Genomic DNA, 21,677 nt, shown 5'->3' with positions numbered 1-21,677 from the left:
TGAGAGAAACATTGATTGGTTGCCTCCTGACACTCCCTGACCTCGGATAGAACCAGTAACCTAGCTACATCCCTTGAATGGGAGTGAAACAGGCAACCTTTTGGTGTATGGGACTATGCTCCAATCACTGAGAAAACAGGTCAGGGCAAAATATTTTTCATTTTTATCAGAAAAAAAGAATTCCACTGAAAATCACAACCTAAATTACATATGTGTATCTACCTTAGCTTTTGCTTTCAGTGTTCAGATGTCTGAACTGCTTTTCTTGTGTCAGGATGGATTTTATGCAGAACAATAACTGCTATTTAATGGTACTTAGAAGGTCATAATGAAGATAATATTTACTTAATTGGTATTCAAACTCAAAAATTATAAAACTTTTTTTTTTGTATTTTTCTGTGATGAGTACATAACTCAATGTTTATCTTTGGACAGTATGCCAGTCAAAGACTGCCTGGCATTCAGTCACTTCAGAAAAAAACGTTGTTTTCATTCAATATTAGTAGTCTGAACAAATAATTGTAAACACATTGGCTGACATCCCAGGCAAGTAACAAAACGGGTGAAGTGCTCCAGAATAAGTATGAGTTATGGAAACCATGGCAAAGCCCTCAGCCCATGCTCTGCCTAAAAGAGCAACTGCTATTTAGCTTTGGTTAATTATTGCTACACATGAATGTGAGATCAGATTTACCATTTTATGTGATTTTTTTTCTAAAGGTCACTAGAAAACCTTAAAAAAAAAAATAGAAAACAAACATAAAATCTATCTATTTTTAAATGTTGGCCCCCAAAATGGGATTACAGTACTGTCAAAATAAAATAAGGTAGTCAGTTTGTAATCTCTCAACAATATAATTCAAGTTAAATTGTTTTAAAAAGTTTCATTTTGGATGGATCACAAGGACATTCTATATAATAATCCTATCTAATAAAAGAGTGATATGCAAATTGACTGTCACTCTAACACACAAGATGGCCTTCCCCAATGTGGTCAAAGATGGTTGCCCCCATGTGGACACAAGATGGCCTGCAGGGAAGGGCAATTGTGGGTGATCATACCAGCAGGGGAGGCCAATTGGGGGTGACCAGGCCTGAAAGGGAGGACATTTGGGGGGAGGACCTAGGCCTGCAGGGGTGGGCAGTTTGGGGCACCAAGCTTTTAGGGGAGGACAGTTGGGGGGGGACCACACCTGCAGGGGAGGGAAGTTGAGGGGAACCAGACCTGCAGGGGAGGGCAGTTGGGGGGAACCAGGCCAGCAGGGGAGGACAGTTAGGGGTGACTGGGCCAACAGGGGAGGGCAGTTAGGGGCAATCAGGCCGGCAGGGTAGCAGTTAGGTGTTAATCAGACTGTCAGCAGAGTGGTTAGGGGTTGGTCAGGCTGGCAGGCAGAAGTGGTTAGGGGCAATCAGGCAGGAAGTAAGGCGAGCGATTGGGACCCAGCAGAACTGGATTGTGAGAGGGATGTCCGACTGCCCATTTAGGTCTGATCCAGTCAGACATCACTCAAGAGGTCCCAGATTGGAGAGGGTGCAGGCTGGGCTGAAGGACACACACCCTTGTGCATGAATTTCATGCACCGGGCCTCTAGACCTATATAATAAATGGCTAATATGCAAATCATACAGCTGAATGACTGATTGCTATGACACACACTGATCAGCAGGGGACAGATGCTCAACTCAGGAGCTCCCCATGTTGGCCAGTGCACCCACCCCCAGAGGGAGCACCACTCAGCCAGAAGCCAAGGCTCGTGGCTGGCGAGTACAGTGGCGGTGGTGGGAGTCTCTCCTGCATCCTCAGCAGTGTTAAGGATGTCTGACTGTCAACTTAGCCCCACTCCCCTTAAGAAGGGTGCCTAAGCCATTAGTCAGACATCCCTCAAGGGTTCCCAGACTGTGAGAGGGCACAGGCTGGGCTGAAGGATACTCCCTCCCCACAGTGCACAAATTTCAGGTACTGGACCTCTAGTATCTATAATAATAATAAAAGTGCAGTATGCTGATTAGACCAGACAGCTGAATGACCTTCAGGACATCCTTCCAATGGTCTTCCAGACAAAGCCAGGGCTGTGAGGTCCAAGGCAAGCAGCGCAGCTGTGAGGGCCAAGCCCCTTTCATGAATTTCATGAATCGGACCTCTAGTACATTATAAAAGAATTAGAGGCCCGGTACACAAAATTTGTGCACTGAAGTGGGGGTCCCCCAACTCGACCTGCACCCTCTTGCAGTCCGGGAGCCCTTGGAGAATGTTCAACTGATGGCTAAGGCCTGCTCGAAGCTAGCAGTCAGTTATCCTTAGCACTTCAGCAGAGGCAGGAGAGGCTCCCGCCACTGCCACTGCACTCACCAGCTATGAGCCTGCTACTACATTGAGCATCTGCCTGCTGGTGGTCAGTGTGTGTTATAGTGACAGGTCATTCTGTGGTTCAGTTAATTTGCATACTAGCCTTTTATTATAAAGGATACATTCACATTTAAAACTAAGTAAAGAATTCAGGCTCACACATAGTATATAAAATTACTTATGCATTTATATATTTGAAAATATTGATTGCAGCATATTATATTCTTCTTTGGCTATTAATAACGTATTAAAAATCTGTAACAGAATATTCTAAAAAAAATAGATTTAAGCTTAACTATTTCACTCTTTAGAAATAATTTTAAAAAGTCATTTTTTTGATTCCTTAACCATATCTTATAGTCTTTTCATATTACCCAGAAATCCAGAACTATAAGGTTTCTTGAAAATATCTAATAAAATCCTTTATGTTATGAATGAATAAAGTCCAGAAAGTAAAAGTGCTTATCTAATATCACAGAGGTAGTTAACAGCAGAGACTCCAAATAGCATAAAGTTAAGAATTTACATTTAATATTCCAATACGAGATTATGAAGACTGAGGAGCAAAAAGAACATACATAGTAAATTAAAATATAAATTATACAATTTGCCAAAACAGGTTTGGCTCAGTGGATAGAGTGTTGGACTGCAGACTGAAAGGTCCCAGGTTCAGTTCTGGTCAAAGGCATGTACCTTGGTTGTGGGCACATCCCAGTGGGCAGTGGGGGATGTGCAGGAGGCAGCTGGTCGATGTTTCTCTCTCATCAATGTTTCTAGCTCTCTATTCCTCTCCCTTCCTCTCTGTAAAAAAAAAAAAAAAAAAAAAAAAAAAAAAAAAATCAATAAAAATATATATATTTTAAAAATGACTAAGATGTCAATTAAAAACTTTTTAAAAAATAAATAAATAAATTATACAATTGATATAGATGCAGACAAATCTGAGTCAATTTACTAACTAAATACTTTATTTTTATTTTTAATGGACATTCACTAATATATTTGCAGTTGGTAAACAGTTTTCAAGTTGTTACCTTAGAGTGAAAGAATCCTTATGTGTACCATTTATATCTGGGGGAATTTCAGAAGCAGTGTCAGTGGACAGAGCTGGTGTTCTGAGCATCAATAATAATTAAGCTCAGTATTTGTCATTCAACTTTACTTTGCAAATAAGCTGAGAATTTAGAGATTTTTTTTATTATTACACAAAATAGGAATTTAGTGGGCAGTTCAATAGGGAATAGGGAATGGAGTTTAGAAACTAACTGTAAAAGATGAGAACTTTGCTGCTCACCGTCAGAAGAGCTGCCGATTCAGACAGGTTCCAACAGGGAATGGTGGCATTTTCTATCAGAACCACAGAGCAGCTTGAGAAACCAGGACTGGATATTAATGGAGTCAGTATAATTGCTCCATATTCTAAACATCATGCTTTATATATTCTAAAACAAAGCAAATCATATTCAATATCTTCACTCTCCAGACTTATAAAAATTATATTTTTTTGTATTTCTTAGAGGGGCTATTTTCCTCTCCAGAAATATCCAAGGATCTGGAGGAAGTGTAATTGCTACCTGTTGGGAAGTGTGCTGGTCTTTACTTTATGGCAATTACTATTTCCTTATGTCCCATGATGCTATTGTGGTTCATCTCCTGTGATATGTTGGGCACTGATCCACTGACAGGTTCAATTAGCCTAACATGGTGATGTCACTTAATAAGTGTACAAAAATCTATATAGCGCCGCCTTAAAGACCAGAATGCTAAGTGCTTCGTCTTTAACAGCATCACTCAGCTATTCCCCATTTAAGGAGCTACATGCAATGGACTCCCATTTGTAACTCTCCCAGATTCTCAGGTAGTGTTACTTTCTTATTCCCAACTCTCACTACATCTCTCTTCTTCTTTGGACAAACCTCTCTGGCTTCAAAAACTCTTGGGTAGAGCTTTTCCTGTAGTTACCTAGTAGTTGTCTTGGGGGCCTGAAACACTGAAAACTTTAATGTCCCCACATAAGGCAGAAACTTCAGATTCAGAATACTAAGCCTTGGTACCCTTTGAGTGGAAAAAAGCTCATTTTTAGAGTATTATTTATGTTGAAGTGATGAAAAGCATATAATAGCTCAATAAACTCCTAACACACAAATTCTGGCAAAGGGACTCAGTTCCACTTAAGGTAGAATTAACTTCACATCTAATGAGTAAAAATGATTAAGACAAAGAACTAGTCAAACAGATGAATGATAAAGACACATGATCATGGGGCCAGAGTGCGGTGGAAGGTTGTGTTAATGAAATAAGCAAATGCAATCTTAGAATTAATAAAGGGGATATGGGAGCATGGCTTGGTTCACAGGGTTAGTATAAAGAATAAAAGTGACATAGTTTTGGACTGGAGTGGGGACAGAGAACTGGGAATAAACCTGAAGAGGAAATTGAGACCTTAATTTTTAAAAGGAAATGTAACACACTTTTTCTTTCATGATCTTTTTGACAGGAATTAAAAGCTAAACAATTGCATAATGTGGTGTGTGTAGTATATATGTGTGTGTGTAATATTTATGTTCCTATCATTGTAGAACAGCCAGATAAAATACAATTATGACTGTACCACATTTTGTAATCCCTTCATTAGTTGATGAAAGTTTTGGTTGCTTCCACTTTTTAGCTATTGTGACTAATGCTACTCTTAGCATTCATGTAAAAGTGTTTGCTCAAAATCGTGTTCAGTTCTTTTGGGCAAGCACCCAATTCTTAGGAGTGAAATTTTTGGGTCACATGGAATTAATTCTATCTTTAGCTTTTTGAGGAACCACCAGGTAGGGTAGCTAAAATTCTCAGAGTGGCATAGTACTGAGAGAAAAAAGCCCCACAGCAAAAGACCTTTGGAAATCTGAAAGGGTCCTCTTGGGACTTTAGTTGAGTACTAAGCAGCACATGCATGGGGGAAACTGCCTAAGGATTAGAGGTAATAGTGACTGGTACTCAGAAAGACAGAGCTGGGAATAGTTCCCATTCCTTCTATCCAGAGTGGAAAATTTCCTAATTCATTCTGAATCAGCTTGAGTACAAAGAGGGTTTTGCCTCAATTGTGGGGTAAGATTAGCACTAAATTAAACAGTGATCTGGCCCAACCTTATAAAGCTTAAAAGCAAGACCCCCAAATTTCAAACTATTTACATTAACTACATTCAAGAAAAAAGTTCTAAGAACGTTTATAGAAACTTACATACAAGTAAAATTAATAATACCCGACATCCCCAAAAAATACAAGTCTTGCAAAAAGCAATATGATTCATATTAAAGAGAAAAAGTAAACAATTAAAACCATATCAGAAATGACATATTGTCAATAAACAAAGATATGATATTAAAATAATTGTAACTGCCTTCTATATGTTTAAGAACCTACATAATTTATTTAGTATGTGAATTCTTGGAATATATTAAAAAAGACAACTTCTAAAGATGAAAACTAAAGGCCCAGTGCATGAAATTTGTGCATGGGGGCAGGGGGCGGGGGTTGTCCCTCAGCCCCGCCTACACCCTTTCCAATCTGGGACTCCTTGAGAGATATCCAACCACTGGTTTAGGTCCAATCCCATTGAGATGGAGCCTAAACAGGCAGTTGGACATCCCTCTCACACTCCAGGACTGCTGGCTACCAACTGCTCACCTGCCTCTGCCTGATTTTCCCTAACCACTTCTGCCTGCCAGACTGATCACCCCTTAACCACTCCCCTGCCAGCCTGATTGACACCTAATTGCTCCCAGGCCAGCAGGCAGATTGCCCCTAACTGCCCTCCCCTGCCAGCCTGGTCACCCTTAATTGCCCTCCCCTGCTGGCCTGATCAACTCTAACTGCCTTTCCCTGCAAACACCCCTCCCCCAACTACCCTCCCATGCAGGCCTGGTCCCCCCTCAACTGCCCTCCTTGGCAGGCCTGGTCCTCCCCCCTCCAACTGCCCTCTCCTGCAGGCCTGGTCTGCCCAAACTCCCCTCCTCTGCTGGCCTGGTCACTCCTAACTGCCCACAACTGCCCTTCCCCTGCAGGCCATCTTTTGTCCACATGGGGGCAGCCATCTTTGTCCACATTGTATCTTTGAGTGACAGTCAATTTTCATATTACTCTTTTATTAGATAGGATTGTTACTTGATCTGTGTAAGTAGAAAATTCTAAGTGCCCAGAAGTCTGATTTGAATCACCAAAATAAAGGCTCATGGTCCCTCAATCAAATTCTGGTCCTGAGTCAATTTATAAATCCAAGAAGACTTTGAGAAAGGGCCCTGGCATATTATGAATTCTATAGCTCATGCTCAGAGAATTTAAGGTCTTATGTCCTCCATCATTCTGAAGCAGCTGGTTAGATTGGACTGTAGGTTTTCCTTCTGAAACCTCAGTTGTGGTGCCAGCTAGATCAAAATAACTTGAGAAATTGGGGCAATGTCCTCAAGGAGGTAGCCTATGCTCTAAATCAGCCTTTCACGTAAGGTGCTATTTTTCACATAACCAGGATTTACTGATTCTTAAATCATAAATCCAAAGGCTGGAAACAGAAGTGTCTCCACTCACTATTGCTCCTAATAATCTTGTTTTATTTTTCAAGTACAGTTTACATACAATATTATTTTGTATTACTTTCAGCATAGTGATCAGACAGTCATATACTCTACAATGTGTCCCCTCCCAGAAGTCTAGCACCCACTGGGCACTGTGCACAGCTATTACAATATTATTGACTATTTTCCCTATGCTGTATTAACATTCCCCTGACTGTTTTGTAGTTATCTATTTGTATTTCTTAATCCCTTCACCCTTTTCACCCAGTTTCCCAAAGTCCCTCTTCTCTATCAATAATCTGTTCTCTGTATCTAGGAGTTTGTTTCTCTTTTGTGTGTTCATTTATTTTGTTTTTTAGATTCCACATATAAGTGAAATCATATGGTATTTTTCTTTCTCTGTCTTATTTCATTTTGCATATTATCATCCAGAAATCAGAAACTTTAATTCAAAAATATATATGCATCCCTCTGTCACCAAAGCATCATTTACAATAGCCAAGATATAGAAGCAACCTAAGTGTTCCTAGTAATCTTGATCAGCAAAAAGTTTTTCCCCCCATCTTCATGATTTTAAACTATTTGGGTCTAGAGATCTTAGTTCCAAAGCAAGAAATGCATCCACCAGGGGACACCATAAAGATTCCCCTGAACTGAAATGTGAGGCTGCCATTTGGCTACTCTGGCCTCTGGAGCCTCTGAATCAACAGAAAAGAAAGGGGCAACTATGCCAGCTGCAGTGGTTGACCCTATCAAGAAAAAAATAGGTGCTATTACACAATGGGGGTCAAGAGGATTATGTCTGAAATACAAGAGATCCCTTGGGGCTTCTCTTTGTATTCCCATGTCCTTTGATTAAAGTCAATGGGAAGCTAAAACGCAATTCAGGTAGGATTACTAATAGCTAAAATCCTTCAGCAATTAAGTTTTGCATAATTCTACTTGACTAAGAACCACAACCAGCTGAAGTGCTTGCTGAAGACAAAGGAAATATGTAAAAGGTAGTGGAGGAAGGAAATGAAAGAGGGTAATGGAAGAGTGGAAGAAGTACCAGCTAGGATGATGCAACCACTGCAGAAATGAAGACTGTAATCATTATGTGTGCTTCTTTATTATTTTGATGTGACTTTCTATATGCACTATTTTTTTCATTATCCATCTCACCCTCTTATTGTGTAACATAAAGCATGTTAATAACCGTTAATTTTATATTTCAGTATTTAATTAACAGGCTATCACAGGATTTTATGTCCTCCCCTCCGGGAAGGGTTATCATGTTTTCAGTTTTAGATGGGATAGCTCATTCTGTTCTGTTGTTATGGTAGAAGTATAATTTTGCTGCTATCTTTATCTGGTGATTATGCTTTAAGGAGATGTGTATGGTGTCAGTTGACAAAGAGTGGCTGTGATGACATTCAGAGTTCCTTATTTAGTGCGTTTCTTGTTAGAGTGGTCTGCAAGGGATAGTGGCTTGTGAGAGTTGGAGGACAGAAGGGAGACAGCAGCCATTTTGAATCATGCACACAACTTCTATTTATTCAAACAATAGCGTAGATCCCACAGTCTAGGGATTTATGAGATGTAATTAAAGTTCCAATTGTGAATTCAAAAGGGAGATTATCCTGGGTGGGCCTGAGTTAACCAGGGAGTAGTCATCAAAGCAAACATGTCTCCCTGAAAATTGGAGACTCTAAACACAGTTGGTCTGCAATTGCTCTCCCTTCCCCCTATGTCTTTTCCTCCTGACTGCCCATCAGTAAATGTTGGGCTTGCTTAGCCAGAACATATAATTATGTAAGCTAATTCCCTTAACATTACTATCTAACTTATATCTACATGTGTGTAAATATATATGTATATATACATTTTTAAAATATATAACTTATTGGTCTGCTTCTCTGATTGAAACCTAATTGATAGACATTAAAGGATATTTAAGAAATATATCAACCAGTTGCAATGTATTTATTTGGGTAGAGGTTTAAACAAAATGTGAAAAAACAAAAACGTTATAAGACCATTGGGGAAATTTAAACTCAGATTGGATAATGACAGTATTTAGGAGTTTTTGTTAATTATTTTCAATATAATAAGGGCATTTTGGGTAGTTTTTTAAAGGCTGTAATATTTTCAGAATAAAAATATTATCATAGAATTTGATTTCAAAATTGTCCTTAGGGTGAGACTATAAATGAAACAAGATTATTCAGGAGTTTATTGTTTTGAAGGTAGGATTCATTATATTATTTTATCTCCTTTTGAATACATTTGAAAATTTTCAATAATGAGAAAGTAAAATAATTTTTAAAAGCCCACAAATACCGTATTTTTCGGACCATAAGACGCACTTTTTTCCCCCCAGAAGTGGGGGGAAAAGTCCCTGCGTCTTATGGTCCAAATATAGCCTACACATATACTTTAAAAAAAAAAGTTTTTTTACTTGCCTGGCTCTGTGTGGTCTCTGTGTGCTTGCCCAGCTCTAAAATGGTTCTAAATGCTGCTGTTTACTTTACAGGGTTGATTACATGTGTTTATGACTGTGATGTTGGGTTTTAATGCACATAAAATATTTTAGGACACTATTTGTTTCAGAATCTTTTTTTCTTCATTTCCCTTCTCTAAAAACTGGTGTGTCTTATGGTCCGAAAAATACGGTACTTAACCTTAAGAAGAAAAGGTTAAATAAAAGCAAATTATATATTTATTAATTTTTCTACCCCCACTACAGACACTATGAAGAGCTGCTATACCACGCTTCTCCTTGTCACCTTCTTTTTATCACACACATGCAGACATACAAACCCCTTTTCTACTCATATGCACATAAATATCCATATGTAAAATGTAGGTAAGTTCTTATAACATCTCAATTATATGAAATAACAGATGAATAACTTACATGATGGAAATTAGACACTTCTGACCAATTGTAGAAATGTTTCCACATAGTGAAACCAAAAGATTAAATAAAATCTAGATGTGTTTGGTAATACAATTATTTTAATATATAGGGATGTCAATTTCTTCTTGCACTTATAAACACAAGTAACGTTATATAAGACAAACAGAACTTGTTATTTGACCTATAATAAACAATGGAAACAGCAAACTACATTAGAAAGAAACTTTAAAAGCTTGTCTAAAAGTCATAAGAAGTACTATGGTTTACTTGAACAGCAGGAAGTAAACACATAAGAAATCTCAATAATCCAAAAATGTAAGCAATTCCTTGTTGCTATCTGTGGATCCAATTTTTTGAAAAAATATATTTTATTGATTTTGGAAAGAGAGGGAGAGGGAGATAGAAACATCAATAAAAGAAAAACATTAATTAGGTACCTCCTGTATGCCCCCTACTGGGGATTGAGCCAAAAACTTGGACATTTGCCCTAATATGGAATCCAACAGGTGACTTTTTGGTGACCTAATGGGACAATGCTCAATCCACTGAACCATACCAGCTGGGCTCCAATGGTTTGTTATTTGAAATTGTATTACATTACATTTATAATGTCTCATTTATTATTTCTTCAATTCACTTCATCTTAATATGTATAATACTTCCTAAACAAGAGTCATCCTATCAAAACGGTCATTTCCATGTTAAAATGTGAAATGATACATTTTAAAATTCTAGTCTACTACTTTCTACCTTCTTCTTGATCTCTGGTCTTAGCGCTAGCCAAGATAAGCAGAGATAGGGAATAAAACATCATAAAGAGTAGAGGATGGGGATGTTTTAATTTATTATACCATAGTGTAATATAAGATTGAACTTTGCCGAAATTGGTTTGGCTCAGCGGTAGAGTGTCTGTCTGCAGACTGAAAGGTCCCAGGTTCGATTCTGGTCAAGGGCACATACATTGGTTGCAGGCACATCCCCAGTAAGGGGTGTGTAAGAGGCAGCTGGTTGATGTTTCTCTCTCATCGACGTTTCTAGCTCTCTAACTCTCTCCCTTCCTCTCTGTAAGAAAAATCAATAAAATATATATTTTTTAAAAAGATTGAACTCTGATAAACATTTCTACTATTACACATGGGGAAATTACCATATAAAATATATTTTATGTTTTATAATTTTCAGGCTAAAAGAAAAAGTTAAAGCTTTTGAGTATTAGTAAGGTGACCAATATAATTTATTGTACAATTTGGGACAGTTTTGAGGGTATTTATAATTGCTCTGGGACATCAGCATAAGCCAGGACCGTCTTAGGCAAATGGAGATTCAAGGTCACACTAAGCGTTATCAGAATAAAGCATGTGCAGTTAAAAGTATTTTATGAAAGCAATAGTAAGTAACTTAAGCTTAGTCCATATAATATGAATACTATTCAGTTATTGCCTAAATGGCATGGCTCAGTGGTTGCGGCTCAACCTATGAATCAGGACATTTTAATTCGATTCCTGTCAGGGCACATGCCTGGGTTGTGGGCTCCATCTCTAGTACGAGTCATGCAGGAGGCAGCCAATTAATTATTCTCTTGCATCATTAATGTTTCTCTCTCCCTTCCTCTCTGATATCAATAAAAATATATTTTAGAAAAACACCACTCAATTATTGCTTCTTTAGTTTACTTCCATAGTTTTCCTTTTTGTTTTATCTTAACATGTTTATCATTTACTGTACTTACGTCAGCAATTTGCCATATCAAAATGGTTTAAAAGATGAAACTGTCACATTTTAAATTGTGGTCCCCAGAATATTTTCAACTGAAGATTTTAATGAATCATTTTAAAATGCAAAATGATAGAGAATATAGTAAATGTATTATTTACAATATCAAAATTGTTTTCCTTGGTATATTTTTTTCATTGTGCCTGAATACATACACCTTTAAAATGTGTATTTTTAACTGATTTAAAATTCGTATACAAGTCGTACTTTTATTTTTGACACTTTTCTTTGTAAGATTCTATGAATTATAGTAAACTGACTAAAAAAGATAGTTTTTAGAGAAGTACAGAGCATCCATCAACTCTCCCATATTATGGATGAGGAAAATGAAACAGCAGGTAAATGACTTACTGTAGGTCACAAAGTAGATAGGCCAGAACTAGATCATTAAACTTTTAATTTTGAAACTAGAGTCCCAGTGCACGAAATTCATGTGCGGGGGTGGAGGGGTGGGAGTGGGGATGGGTGGGGATATCCCTCAGCCTGACCTGCACCCTCTCACAATCTGGGACCCTTTAGGGGATGTCCAACTGCTGATTTAGGCCCAATCCCACACTGGCAGTTGGACATCCTCTCGCAATCTGGGACTTCTGGTTCCTAACTGCTCACCTGCCAGCCTGCCTAATTGCCCCTAACCCCTTTGCCTTCCTTCCTGATAGCCCCTAATTTCTCTACCTCAGCCCGCACTGCCACAGCTTCACCTGGTAGGGTATCCAGAATGATGTCTGGAATGTCATTTAGCTGTCTGGTCGAATTAGCATATTACTCTTTTATCATTATAGATAAGGCTAGGCTTAAAAAAAGAGTTACAAAGACAAAAGTTCCCCTTTACCTCCAACTTCCCCTAATATTAGTTTTTTACATAACCATGTACCAAATTGTCACGAAGTTCTTTTTATTGCCCTATGGGATGTGTTAATTTAGTTTTATTATCTTTACGGCAAAGGACAACACATGCATTTCATAATATTTAGAAAAATGCCAGAAAAAATGATCTATTAGAAATCAAGAAAATATATTTGATGCCAAAGAATTAGGATTCTCTTTATGAGGATGATGTATTTGCAATTAAGGTATGGACATTTTTTTTAAATAATGCTAATAACACATTTATGTCTCTACATAAATTAGTGTGAGCTTTCATAGACTGTTTCATAAACATAGACACCATCAGTGAATTTATATTATTTAATACAGAAAAATAAAAGATATTTGAATATCTGAGAAGATAAAAGTTTGGAAAATCATTTTTCTGTAAGCAGTGAAATCTTAGAAAAGTATTTCTAATCCATAAAACTACTTATAGAACTTGTTATATAAGACCTAGGATATAAGATTAGGTGGTATACTCTTTTGGTACATATTTGCTTCTATTTTCTTTGCGCTACATTGAATAAAAAAGCAACCAGAATATTTACATTGATTTTTCATGTTTTGCATGTTAAGAAACTAAAAATGTGTTTAAAAAAAACACACAAATAATTTAGGCTTTTTACAATCAATGCTTGGTTACAATATTTAGATTGTGATAATTATAAAACCTTAGGTTATTTTTGTTTGTGTTGTTAGTCTTAAAGCTTTTCATATTCTTTCATATGTATTTGATCTTTCCAATACTTTGCAGGAAGACTGATTTTCCTTTTTCCCTAAATTCATGTTGATACTTACAACAAACTGCTGGCACCCCACCCATTACTCCTTGACCTTCCTTCTCTGAGCACAGGGCTTTCCACGTGAAGGGGATGTTCCACGTGGGTGTGTTAGTTCCCAGCATTTCTAGCCTGTGGAAGAGCAGAACAGACTCCAGTCCCCAAAGTCCTCACAAAAAGAAGCTGTGCTGGGCTGGAAGACTTGCCAGCGTGCCTTGAATGAATGTACCTAGGAACAGATCCCCACCAATGACCGAAGAGTTGGTGTCTATATACCCATTTTTTCCACACATTATTCTGAGGCTACTGTTTTAAATGGTTTTCCAGGAAACTTGCTTGGTAATTCACCCTTCATTGCCTTTCTTTCATCCCCTGTCTCACTTCCCAAGATCCCTACTGTGTTTCCTGAAAACACTTCTAAAACAAACTACTTGCACTTGAGTCCTTAACTCGGGTTCTAATTATGATAGAACACAAACTCAGAAAATATTTTCCCAAAGCATAGGCTGAGGTAATGCTGAAATAGTGGGAGTATTGATGTTCTTTAGTAACAGGGCTGTTTGTAGGAAAGCAGGAGCATGGAGACAAAGAAATGGGTTTAGGGATATTTGTGGGTACCGACTTTTTGTGCCTTCTCTAGAAAGCTGGTAATTATTTTATTTATTTATTTATTTATTTATTTATTTATTTATTTATTTATGTAATATATTTTATTGATTTTTTACAGAGAGGAAGAGAGAGGGATAAAGAGTAAGAAACATCGATGAGAGAGTCACCTATCAGCTGCCTCTTGCACACCCCCTACTGGAGATGTGCCCGCAACCAAGGTACATGCCCTTGACCAGAATCGAACCTGGGACCTTTCAGTCTGCAGACCAATGCTCTACCACTGAGCCAAACCAGTCTCGGCAGAAGCTGATAATTATTACTGAAAATAGATTATCTTCCATCCAGGTTATTCAGACCAAAACTCAGAAAGAAAAAGAACCCCTACTGAAAGCTGATAAAGAAAATTATTATTTTCTATCACAGTTGCTTATAATTCATCAACTAATTAGCAAGAAAAAGCACACAAGTTCTCTTGTGCCTTAATTTGTTAGAAAATATTCAATTCGCAGTGCTACAGCCCTTGCTGGGTTACTCAGTTGGGTGAAGGGTTGCCCTATGCACCAAATGGTGGAGGGTTTGATTCCTGTCAGGGCACTATCATCTCTCTTTCATTACTGAAAAGCACCAGAAATCCCAAGGACTCCCAGATGCTCCTTCCAATAAAGAACGCTAGGTTGCAGGTTGGGGAAGCGCATGGGAGGCAGCTAATTGATGTTTCTCTCTCACATCAACGTTTCTCTGTCTCTCTTTCCCTTCCCCTCTCTCTAAAAATCAATAGAAAAAGCATATCCTCAGGTGAGGATTAAGAGAGAGATGCAGTGCTGCTTTCTTGGGTAATTAAAAAATAAAACATGTCTTTTCAGAAAAATTAAAAGGTCAAACGCTTCTATTTTTTTTTAAAGTTTATTTGTAGCTTAAGGAATATAGTATAATAATTATTAATGAGCTGGGAACTGCTTTTTTATTTCTTCGGTTTTATTGCTGGTAGGAAAATGCAGAAAACAATGGATAAAATGCCGATGTCTATATAACTAGAATGATAGAGGTATAAGTGTAAAATGGAGAAGTAGAATTTAAAAAACACACACAACAAAACACGCTAGAGAATGGAGGTGTAATTAGAATATAATCTCTTCATTGACCAAATCAGCTCATAGGTGACTGATCCTTAGTGTCCAGGTATTAAGATTGTCTCTGTAATTGCTGGCATGTCATAGCTAGGTTACTATTAAGCCCACTATGCACACCAAAAATCACATCTTCTGCTTCTGGGCACCAAGGAGTGTGGGTAGTATATAAATATTAAGTCTGAAAAAGTGAATAAAAGAAGGGTGAAATGAATACCATAACTTTCAGCAAGCTTATGTCTATAAGGCAATTTAACTTACACATGGCAATAACAAATATTTTCTGAACTATTTTAGAAATATTTTATTTTTAGAAACTTATTAACAGTAGATTTTTGAATTCTAAGTCAGTCTTTCTCCAAAACTACATTTTGCTGAATATTTTGCCCAAGCTTTAATGTAATATAGCTTTGAAATTTATCTTTATCTCCCTCCCCCTTCTTTTACTGCATTGAAACAATCTAGTACTAAATCCCAGCCTTAATTTTTTGTTAAAAAACATGCTTACATATTTTTCTACATTTCACAAAACACTTTGATTGCACAATGTCTGGCATCAGCCTGTTTCTATCTTGACTACCACATACTTATTCCAAACCCTGCTTTTATTCTCACCACAACTCCGTTTTCTTATACCCAGTTCTGTGTATAAACCCTCCTTATTTTTGGTCAGGAAAGCTATGGTGAAGTTCCCTATTACATCATATTCAAAATTCTGGACTTTGGTTCACAGATGTTTACCAATATCCACGAACTTACCTGCTTTCCCTTTCTTTCAGCTCTTGGCATTTCTTCTGCCCTGACTTGAGGCAAACGTGTTTTTTCCCACACCAGATGAACTTTTATTCTCAAACTAAATGTCATTCTCTTCCGTGTTCAGCAGACTATCATCTATCTTTCAACAGAAAAGCACCAGAAATCCCAGTGACTCCTTCCAATAAAGAATGCAAGGAATGGAGTTAGTAGTATTCATTTCCATTCCCTTCTTTATCTAGCAGGAATTATATTTTACTCCATTCGCTTTGATTATTGCTTCAGATATGCAGGCATGTGGGGTTAGAATGCCACAGCATGATAGCGAAAGTCCTTTCCTATGCCTGCTTAATACTACAGCCATCTTTCAGGTTTGAAGCGCCATGGTGGAAAATATAGAGGATCTTTGTTCTAGAAATCTAGTGAGTGCTTATAGCTTTTTACATATTTTAATTCATTGCTATGTACATTGTTTCATTTGACTGGTAAGCATTGCGAGAGCTAGGCGTGCAGCCCCTGTTTGAAGTGGGAGGGAACATGACGCTTTAGTGTACTGCGATACGCAAGGGGACAGACACACTTTGGAATCGGGAAGAACTGAGTTTGAATTATTATTACAGTGTTTATACCTGTGTGCCTTTGGGTAAATTATTAATACCTGTAAACCTAAAAATCCTCACAAAAAGAGAACAATAATAACTACAGGATACATTACCTGTAAAGAGCATCACATGTAAAGTGGATTACTTGGCACCTGGCAAGTACTTGTAAGTAGAACCATGTTATCGGATTTGCCCAAGACACACTTTTTAGAACATGCCTGCAAGGAACTGAAACCAAGATTTTGGACTCCAGACCTCCTGCCTTGTCACTACCCCTGCTTCCTAACACACTGATTTAATTAAACTACTAACCTGATAGATGACCTTGGGCACAATACTTCATTGAGTCCGTTGACTCATCTGTAAACTGAGTCTTTTCCAGACTTTCAGGGTCTATTCCAGACAAATTCATGTCTCCCCTCCCTGCCCCCCCGCCCCCCTCCCCCCTCCCCCGTAGGTTGAAGTTCAAGTGCGTAATATATCCAAGATCTGTAAAACCCATAGCAGTGCACACTGCAATGAATTTTATTCCTATATGCATATTGCGATCAATAGTTCATTTTCTGGACACGCTCAGCTGTTGCCTGTCTTTAGTCTGGGTCCCTGCGACTCGCGGAGGAGGGAAGACCCATGCTTAGCTGCATTTATTTATTTACACCCCGGCTTGTTCCCGAAAGGATTTAAGGCGGGAGTGAGAAGACTCTGCGTTCCCCAAGGATGTCATCCAGTGCGAGTCAGAAACCTACTCTCTTGACTCATCATCACCCGGGAGGAAACCTCCGATGAGTGAGATGTTCACGAGTGTCTCTCACCTCACTCTGAACCACAAAACCGAACGCACTCAGCTAGAAGTTCCGGGAGCCCACCGCTCAGGCCCTAACCTCAGCCTTGACCCCGTCCCCACATTGGCACCCGGTCCCTCCAACGCCCTTCGCCAACTCGCCCCGACCCGCGCCGCGCCGGCCCGGCCCCGGCCCCGGCCCCGCAGGACGGGGGCCCCCCCCGCCCCTCCACCCGCTCTCACCCCCCACGCCTCCTGATTGGAGAGGGGCCTGCGGAGCCCGGCTCACGCCCCCCGCTATTGGCTGGCGCCGCTGTCAGTAACCCCGGCTTCCCGCCTTCCCGCCCAGCGCGTTGCTCGGACCCCTCGGTTTGGGCGACGAGCCGCTAACGTTTGCCTGAACCGTGTTTCCCGGGAGGGGCGGGGGGGGGGGGCCCTGTTCCTCCCCCTATTTCCCCCCCCCCCCCCCCCCCGGCCACCTTTCACCCCCATCCTTCCCACGGGAGCGCCCCCGCCCCCGGAGCGCGCCCCCGCGCCGCCGCTCCGCGCGCGCGCCCGGGACCCGGCCCCTCCACCCCCGCGGGCCGCGCTCCGGCGCGGGGAGGCGGCGAGGACCCGGCGCGAAGTGTGTGGGAGTCTCCGAACTCACCCCCTCATCCCCTCCCCGCGCAGCCACCCCCTCCCTCCCGCCCGCCCGCCGCCCCTCCTCCCCCCAACAAGCGGGAGAAATAATGAGCGAGACCGGGCAGCGGCGGCAGCGGCAGCGCCGAGCAGCCCCGGCGGCGGCAGACCCGCTCCGGCAGCGGCGGCGGCGGCAGCACCAGCGGCGGGAGCGAGCGCAGCGCTAGCGGCGCGGGGACCGCCGCTCCGGCCCGGCCCCTGCCTCCTCCGCCGCCCGGAGGCTCCGCTCCTCCGCTCCTCGCTCCGCTCCCACCGCCTCCCCTCCTCCTGCCCATTCACTCTTTCCCCCGCTCCCTCCCCTCCTCCGCGGCTTCCCCGCGCCCGCCCGCCAGCCCCGCGCTCCCGCTCCCCGGCCCGTCCTCCCGCTCCCTCCTCCCGCTCATTCACTCGCCCCTCTCCCTGCTCCGCTCGCGCTCCCCCTCGCTCCTTTCTTCTCCTTCTCTCTCCCTCCGTCCCTCACTCCCCCTCCATTCCCCGTCTCCTTCCTTCCGACGCTGCACTGCAGCTGCTGCGCGCCCTGCCCCCTCCCCAGTGAGAACAAGCCAGCCACACAGCTTTTTTTTTTTCTGAGAGATTTCTATTGATCCGACTTAAAAAAAAAAAAAAGCCACCTTAAGAAACTCCAAACGCAAAAAAAAAAAAAAAAAAAAAAAAAAAAAAAGAAAAAAAAAGCCAACACAAAAGGGAGAACCTTCTCCGCGTAGCAGCGGCAGGAACTGCAAACATGATGGCGGCAGCTCCCATCCAGCAGAACGGGACCCACACGGGGGTGCCCATAGACCTGGACCCGCCGGACTCGCGGAAAAGGCCGCTGGAAGCCCCCCCGGAAGCCGGCAGCACCAAGAGGACCAATACGGGCGGTGGGTATCGCTTCCACCTCCCCGCCGGCCCCATCCCCCGCGCCGCCCGCCCGCCCGCCCGCCCGGTCTCCCTCCCTCCCTCCCTCCCTCCCGCTCCTTCCCTCCCGCCGCCCGGGCACCTCCGGCCCGGACCCGGCTCCCGCGCCCGGCCCGCGCCCCCTCCCCTGCACCTGCCCCGCACCTCGCCGTCCGGACACCTTTCCATCTCTCCTGTGTTTTATCATTCATCAAAATGGCGACCGATTTTTTCGGAATTAGACCCATCTTTCCATGCAATCGGTCGAAAAGCTGACCCTTGACACATCCCAGACCCGGGCCGAGGGGTCCGGGAGGGAGGAGGAGCAGGAGGGTGGCCCCCCGCGCGAGGCGGCGGCGGCGGCCGCCCGAAGATGCGCGCCGCGCCTCCCGGTGTGTGTGAGGAAATAAATAAATAAGTGGCACTTGGGCAGCGGCGGCGGCGAGCCGGCCGGCGATCGGGGCACCTGAGAGTTTTTTCCCCCCTCTCCGTCCCCATCCCCTCCTCGCTGTGGGGCCACAAGTAGTAAGGAGAAACCTGGGCGAGCGGGCGCACGCTCTGCCCGCGCTCCGAGTGCCGGCGCGCATCGCTCATTGATCTGCCTTCCGCGGGCGCACGGGAGGGTGGGGGTGCCGGGACTGGGACTTGGGAGTTAACAGCCTGCGCTGCCGGGGAAGATGAGTTATAACGGGACCGGGACCGCTTCTTCACTGGCACTGGAGTCGTCTTAACAATGCACCCGATGCATCGAGGCAGAGGTGAATTTATCCACGGCATGCACACGGAGAGGCGGACGGGGGTCTTGCGAATGGCATGCCCGAAACATTTTTTTTGGAACATTCATTCAACATAAGGAAGCTGGCTTTTTTTTTTTTTCTTTTTTTTTTTCTTTTTTTCCTCCCTGGGTGTTTCCTCTTTAAGACATGATCAGTTTTGCGGAAATTAAAGTTTATGGAGTTGGCTCTGATTTTGGAAGCATTTCATTTCATTTCACTTTCTGGGTTCTTCTCTTACCCCCTTTCCGTTTTTGTTGTTTTGTTTTGTTTTGTTTTTTTAAATATGGTAGTTATTTTGGAGAAGGGGCATTATCGGCTCGGTCATTTTTAAGTGTGTTCGATATCAATGACTCCTAAGCTTTTTAGCACTGGCAGAAATTCTTAAAGGTCTTTTAATTAATGAGCTTAAAGGAGATCACGGTAGGCTAAGAAGTGCTAAAGAAATACCCGAGGATTAGTTTGATTTGCCAGTTCAAATCACTTTGAGTTATTTCCTGGCAGTTATTGAAGGCTTGGAACACACCCTAAGGTTTGGGTGGATTATTTGGTAGGAGAACGGTTGTTTTGCATACTTTAAGTAGGATATTTGCAATGGCTAATTGTAGTCCTTAAGTGTTTGCTAATGTCAAACATAGTTCATCACCATTTATGGTCCTTTTATTTGTTTTGCGGTATGTTACGAGAGAGAAGGTTTGTCATCTTATAAATCTCTTGAAGTTTAGTTCAAGGGTCCGTTCATTTTGTTTTACCATAGTAACCAGATAGAATTGGAAGACTTCCATGTTTGGAATAACAACTGGAATTTAATCATCAGTCTCTACAGTGCTGCAAAATAATAGAACATGTTTAGATTTTAAACTCGAGTTTGAAAATATAAATCTTGCAAAACGGGAAACATTTGTACATACTTAGTTTTCAGTATAACTGTTTCGTTTGTGTTCTTTAAAAAAATTTAACCCCATATTTCCTTCACCTATATGCCTAACACTTCTAATTGCTGGTTTTCTCTCTTGAGGGTGGAGAGGGGATACAAAGTTTAAATTATCATGTTAACAAAGTATATTTCTCTGCCTTTTTCAGAAGACGGCCAGTATTTTCTAAAGGTTCTCATACCTAGCTATGCTGCTGGATCTATAATTGGGAAGGGAGGACAGACAATTGTTCAGTTGCAAAAAGAAACTGGAGCCACCATCAAGCTGTCTAAGTCCAAAGATTTTTACCCAGGTAGGTGCAATGGTGAAGAGATTTCTTGATAAGTCCCCAAGGAAAGAAGGAGATGGTCTTTGTGTGCTGTATGCTGTTTTGAAAGAAATTCTTAATAGTGTAGGCTTGATTTTATGTATGTATTGACTGTATTAGAATGCTTGTGGAAATTCTTAAGGACTATTTCCATTGTCGGTTATGTCTTTTATTCTATAATAGATACACTGTGTCTGTGATGTAGGCCAATTGCGAGATGAATCTCCTAGGTATTTCTAAATACTTTCTTCCTGGGGGAAAAGAAAACACAGCAAACTCTGAAATTTAAAGATAGAGGCATTGACAGCTGGCATCAGGAAATAGGGTTCTTCTGAAGTTTTCAGACATCATTGTAATGACAATTAGTCCAGAGTGAATTCAGAAGAAGAGGGGGTAGGAAGCCTTTTTTAAAGAATGGACCATTTACTTCTAAATCCATTATGTACCTCTTTCTGCTTCATTGCTTTGTTTGTTGGCCCTGGAGTGAAGTAAAGAGGACAAGTGCTGCCTCTTTGGGTTTTTAAAATATTGTGTTTTTAATGTAAATTGTGACGAGAAAATATATTATGTAAGACGTAAAATAATGCTTCAAAATTTTGTTACTTAAGAGCTGTGTTTGATTAAAATATGTCAACAGTTCGTTTGGCACTTTAACCATTAGAATATGGCAAGTTTACTAGGTGGTATAATTTTTTCAGTGTGCTTTTAAAATTTCAGGTGTTATACAGTTATGCATGTTCATCTTTTTAAAAATCATTTTGCTTCTCAATATATGGATTTTAAGTTTAATCGGAAAAACTCCATAATTAACTAGTGTGTCTCCTAGATAAAACATTCATGGATTTGCTTTTACTTGGATGTAACTTATGCCATTTTGGGGGCTATTCCATCTTTATGATTAAAAAATTTTTATTCAGTGCTGAGGGGAACCGATACTGCTAATTTTTTTTTTTTTTCCGGGTGGCAAAGAAAAGCTGATTTTCTTTCAGTGATCTAATTCAG

The 21,677-nt window shown here is 41.1% G+C and overlaps 1 protein-coding gene across 6 annotated transcripts in view; it reads left to right on the top strand.

Moving 5' to 3' along the window:
- Positions 1-17,688: 17,688 nt before the first annotated feature.
- The window catches only part of NOVA1 (NOVA alternative splicing regulator 1), a 137,158-nt gene continuing 133,169 nt past the window's right edge, over positions 17,689-21,677 (top strand). For 2 of the 6 annotated variants that reach the window (XM_045585105.1, XM_036450684.2), the window contains exon 1: positions 20,544-20,660. Coding sequence is in view for 4 of the 6 variants with exons in the window: in XM_036450645.2 (XP_036306538.1) it covers positions 18,509-18,644; positions 20,517-20,660 (280 nt within the window). In the remaining 2 variants the exon portion in view is untranslated. Of the gene's footprint in view, positions 18,645-18,817; positions 19,419-20,516; positions 20,661-21,677 lie in introns of those variants that run through there. The other 4 variants (XM_036450645.2, XM_036450636.2, XM_036450665.2 and 1 more) reach the window with 4 other exon arrangements.

This window comes from Pipistrellus kuhlii, unplaced genomic scaffold (assembly GCF_014108245.1).
Source record: "Pipistrellus kuhlii isolate mPipKuh1 unplaced genomic scaffold, mPipKuh1.p scaffold_m20_p_1, whole genome shotgun sequence".
Classification (NCBI taxonomy): domain Eukaryota; kingdom Metazoa; phylum Chordata; class Mammalia; order Chiroptera; family Vespertilionidae; genus Pipistrellus; species Pipistrellus kuhlii.
The sequence above is the reverse complement of the archived record's forward strand: the minus strand, read 5'-3'. Positions and strand labels throughout refer to the sequence as shown.